Here is a 4,624-nt window from a genome sequence, read left to right as displayed (position 1 = left end):
CAGGCCCTGTTTGGTTACAGGGACTAGGCTATAAAAAGTCTCTTTTAGTCCCTATGTAACCAAACAGGAGGGACTTTTTCTTAAGGACCTAGAAAAAGACTACCCTTGCAATCAAACACCCCCTTAGTAGTATGGACACAGTCTTGTTCCAGGTCAGCCAGGTTCGCTTCCAATATTTCAACCGTGTTTTTCACTCTTTTATAAAAATATGCCTCCATGGTGTTTGCCCCTCTTGTCTGTTATTTTTTAACGCTGATAAATGATACTCTCTCTGTCTCATAATATAAAAACGTTTTTTACACTAGTATAGTGTTAAAAACATTTTTATATTATGAGACGGAAGGAGTAGCAAATTGGGTGTGGTTTATGGTAGATTGCACCAACTGCTTGGTCACATGGACCAAACATATCTATTATTTTACTTCCATCGGCTTGCAGGATTTCTGCGCGCGATACAGATAGAGCCAAAGAGCAGAAAAGGGCAACTCTGACGAATTCCGCTGCCGCGCAGCAGAATCTGAATCAAAAGCCAAACCCAGCAGAATCCGATTTCAAAAATCCGTTGTCAAAATCTAAATCAAAAACGAAAGACGTGCTTTTCCAAAATCTGATTCCGCGGCGGGTCAAAATCTAAAAATTGTATCAGCTGATTTGCCAAATAACCTACATCTTTTTCACATCAGATTTTCCACAGCTGTTTTTTCACAGCAAATTTTTCACAGCTGCTTTTAGAAATCCACAGCCTAACCAAACAAGGCATAAGAATGGATACTGAACAGAGCAGAGCACAACAACAGGCACATCGCATTGCAAAGACTCACGGCAGCAAGCCACCAACGGAAAGACCTGCAGGCTTGTATGTTTTCTTTCATCATGGGAGAAGCATCCTCAACTCCTCATCTACAAAAAGGCAAGAGCTCCATCCAAATGGGGACGGAGGCGCCTTGCACAGCAGGCCGATGCGCATCTCCCATGTGTGTGTGTTACAACAATACAACATCGCCCTTTCCACTTTACAGGTTACCAGATCTCTCAGCGTATGTACACGACGCAACGATCCTCGCCTAGTTTTCTCCTATCCACATGCTGTAACGGAAGAACGAAAGAATTCTCTGACCCACCGGGGCCCTGTCTCACCCGCCACATCTGCCCATGAGCCCGGCGACGTTCCGGGCGACTTCCCTTTTGGCCTCTAGCGAGACGGGCGAATCGCCAATGTACATGTCGAAGAAAGCCCCTGCGTGTAGAAAATGACTTGGTTCAAAATTACAAGCAGCAAACATGTACAGTATCACCAAGTTGCTTTGTCATAGGAAGAAGCACTTCTTCAGGTGAAACATATTACTAATGGATGTTCAAAGTGGAGACACCAAGGGTGCAAATAATGGTAGCTACCAAAATTTTGGCTAGGGAAACATATACTTACTGCAAAGGTCTTTGCTCTGAACAGCACTGATCTGCCTGCCATCAACTGCAAGCAAACTTTCTTGTCAAGATACACTCGATATTACATAGAGAACATCCCGAAACAAATAAATCGACTCAGCAGCCACGGCCTGAGGTACTTACTTTCTGTTATTAGCTGACCGTCAGACGTTTGGCAGAAGTCGATCTTTGTGCCCTGCAAATAGCATTAATTTAACCACTAAAGTCTGAAAGTTACCGACTACAAACTAGTGTGTTGAGCCTTACAGCAGGTATAGGGATATCTTTAGTGAAGTAAGAAGCAAAGGTCTTCAAGCAATGATAGTCAGTGTCGGGATTTATCTGTAAAATGCAAAATCTCACATAAGTCTATAGGACTAGTAAGAGAAGTGAAGTGGCATCTGAAAAAGCAAGGACCTTTCGCAAACGCAGGCCAAGTGACTTCTCGAATACACTGCAACGAATAAAAGGAATGCCGGTTCAGTCTGGAGTACATGATAGATATGTGTAAGAGATTCATGCCAGCAAAATAAGATCATACTACTTACTCTCTCACTGCACCAATGCTAAGGCCTTTGTAGTTGACTACCAACCTAACTCTGATATGAAGGTTTTCCCTGGAAAAATGACAACACATATGTTATTAGAACCAGAGGATCATAGAATGTAGAAGAAGTATGAAGGTCCACTTTGGATTGCAAGAATGAAAAACACAGACTTTTAACAGAATGTAAGCACAAAACAGAGAACTGAAAAAACATGAAAATGGTAGGCACAAACGTTCAGCTATACAACAAGAGAAAAGTACATCGATCCTACGAGAATGAGTGGGAAAAAGAGGTCGGAAACTTGGAATGGGCGTTGCAATTCCTATGAATTGGGGCACAGGAAACCAATAAATTGGAATCTGGAACCAACACCTATGATCCAAAGTGCCTGTGCAGGAAAATTTTCTACAGATTGGAATCCTACCGAAATCCTATGAAATCCGTAAAATAAAAAAGGTCCCAACTTTCTTATCACATTTCCATGATGAACACATAGTAGATAAACAACCACTAAATGTTCCTTATGAGGATTTAGTGATATATATGGACATGTGGGTGAATTGTGCCCCATCTGCTGCCATGAAAATGTACAAGCAGAAATCCTGACAACAAGATACCAACTGATAGCAACATGCAGTACAACCAGAAACCAACTACCACAATAACATATATCCAGCTTAAAGAAGAATCCTTATGACCTTGCTCGACAAGATAAGTTTGTGACACCATAATAGCACATGCTAAGCTTATGCACTTCAGAGAATGTGTGAGTGTAACACTGGGTCAGTGACATATCAATGGAGAGCATACCTCAGAAGATCATCATAGAAATCTGGGTCATCCTTCAGGTTGGTGGTTGGAACTGAAGCATACTTAGGACCCAGCTTCTCGCAAATAGAATTCGGTTGCATATCTACGAGGGCATGGTATCGTCAGTAATCAATAGAGGAATGCCGGATAAACAAATTTTACTGGTAAATGGATACAAACAACCTAATCACTTTTCAAACAGTTTACTTACATAAACCAAAAGCGTACAGGTTCAGATTTTTGACCCTCATTATTTTCATGCCTTTGAAACCCACCCCAACGAGGACCTGCAATTTAGTTTTCAATGAACTGTCACATGAAGTCATCAACAAACCAAGGGAGGACAAATGACTTAGAAAGTTGAGAAGTAAAGCATTAGTTATCAATGAACTGTCACATGAATCCATCCACGGAATAACCGAGTATACCAAGTGTCTTGGTTAGTCGATGTAATACTTATCCTAGACTTATGTCCAATCTTAACTCTACATTGTTAAAGAAAACAACTCTGCAGTATGACATAAGAAGCTCCTAAAAATAAGGGGTGTATACCGTTGTAGCTGGACAGGAGTCATCTTCAAGGAATGCAGGGAACTTGATTCCAGTTTTTGGTTCAACTGCGTCTTCTTGAAAGATCGTAGTTGGCACAGCAACAGAAGAACAACTTAGCCGCTTAGTGTCCAAACAAGGCTGCTCTGCTGGCATGTTGATATAACCATCAACATTTCCAAACGTTATCAACTCTGCAAGCATCTTCGGAGATCTTGTACATTCATACAGATATAAAATGAGAGGTAAGCATTTCCAAGAAATACAGTAGAAAAGTCGTGAACGCGAACAAAAATATAAAAGGGAAAGTAGAACACATGATGGGCAAATAATTGGTATTGAGGCCTACATGTTTTCAAATGGTGGTACGATAGCAGCAAAACCAGCCATAGTAAGAAGATTGCTGGCATGTTGCTGCTCAATGTCATTCCACATTCGTCCAACGGTTGCCTGTGCAAGTCTGGCTAACAACAGCTGTACAGCATGCCCTTCTTTTAGAGAAGCAAACTGCGATCCCACCAAATTTTGCACACCAGAAGTCACTCGCTTTATATGTGAAAACCCGTGGGGACTCTTGGGGTCATACGCTCTAGAAAACCAGAAGAAGAAAGCTCTGGCAAACTTCCTGAGGCAAATGAATGCTTCCTGAGCCTTCACATTTCCCGAAGAACAGATCTCCCTGCGATGTTGCAAAGAACTCCCCAACAATCTTCCGAGATGTGTTACCAAACTCAGCCCAAGATCATGGGACATTGGAAACTCTGGTGGATACTGGTACATGTATCCCCCGGCATGACCAATATTGGCGAAAATTAACCGATCGTGCTTCATGCTAAGATGAATATATATGAAGCCTTTCAAGCGTGTGGATGTAGGACGAGGATTATATAGTGATCTGTCAATAAGAGCAAAAGTAAAATGAATCAGCTATGCAATAACACCACCAGCTGTTCAGAAGAGACCTAAACAACAAGTAGAATTCTTCATCGACTTGATGGCTTTTACCCTGTAGGTGAGTTCATGATAATTACACTAGCATTGCAAAACATTATAAATCACATTCTACATATCGCTCTGGAATACCTTCAAGTTAGCTTTATGGCAGCTAAATAAGAACATTATCACTCAAATCAGCACCCGGAAGTTGCAGCATTCGCATATATTCACAAAACTATCAAATCAACACAAAATGCCCTCATGATAGCAGGCACATATACGTAAGCTGATGAACAGGACAGTGCCGAAGCGACCAGATTCCCACCTGTAGCGGGCAATTAACGCAACAAAGGCAC

General features: G+C 41.6%; 1 protein-coding gene across 1 annotated transcript in view; it reads right to left on the bottom strand.

The window, feature by feature from the left end:
• Positions 1 to 786: 786 nt before the first annotated feature.
• LOC123150383 (fatty-acid-binding protein 2) overlaps positions 787 to 4,624 on the bottom strand; it is a gene marked incomplete at its 5' end in the record, with an annotated part of 4,631 nt that continues 793 nt past the window's right edge. Inside the window, 10 exon segments of the mRNA XM_044570244.1 lie at positions 787 to 1,237; positions 1,427 to 1,471; positions 1,570 to 1,621; positions 1,693 to 1,767; positions 1,843 to 1,879; positions 1,974 to 2,042; positions 2,784 to 2,886; positions 2,995 to 3,070; positions 3,336 to 3,546; positions 3,682 to 4,227. Of these exon segments, the coding sequence (XP_044426179.1) occupies positions 1,134 to 1,237; positions 1,427 to 1,471; positions 1,570 to 1,621; positions 1,693 to 1,767; positions 1,843 to 1,879; positions 1,974 to 2,042; positions 2,784 to 2,886; positions 2,995 to 3,070; positions 3,336 to 3,546; positions 3,682 to 4,163 (1,254 nt within the window). The 3' untranslated portion in view covers positions 787 to 1,133.

Source organism: Triticum aestivum, chromosome 7A (genome assembly GCF_018294505.1).
Source record: "Triticum aestivum cultivar Chinese Spring chromosome 7A, IWGSC CS RefSeq v2.1, whole genome shotgun sequence".
Classification (NCBI taxonomy): domain Eukaryota; kingdom Viridiplantae; phylum Streptophyta; class Magnoliopsida; order Poales; family Poaceae; genus Triticum; species Triticum aestivum.
Note: the sequence above shows the minus strand (reverse complement) of the source record. Positions and strands in the feature narration are given on the sequence as shown.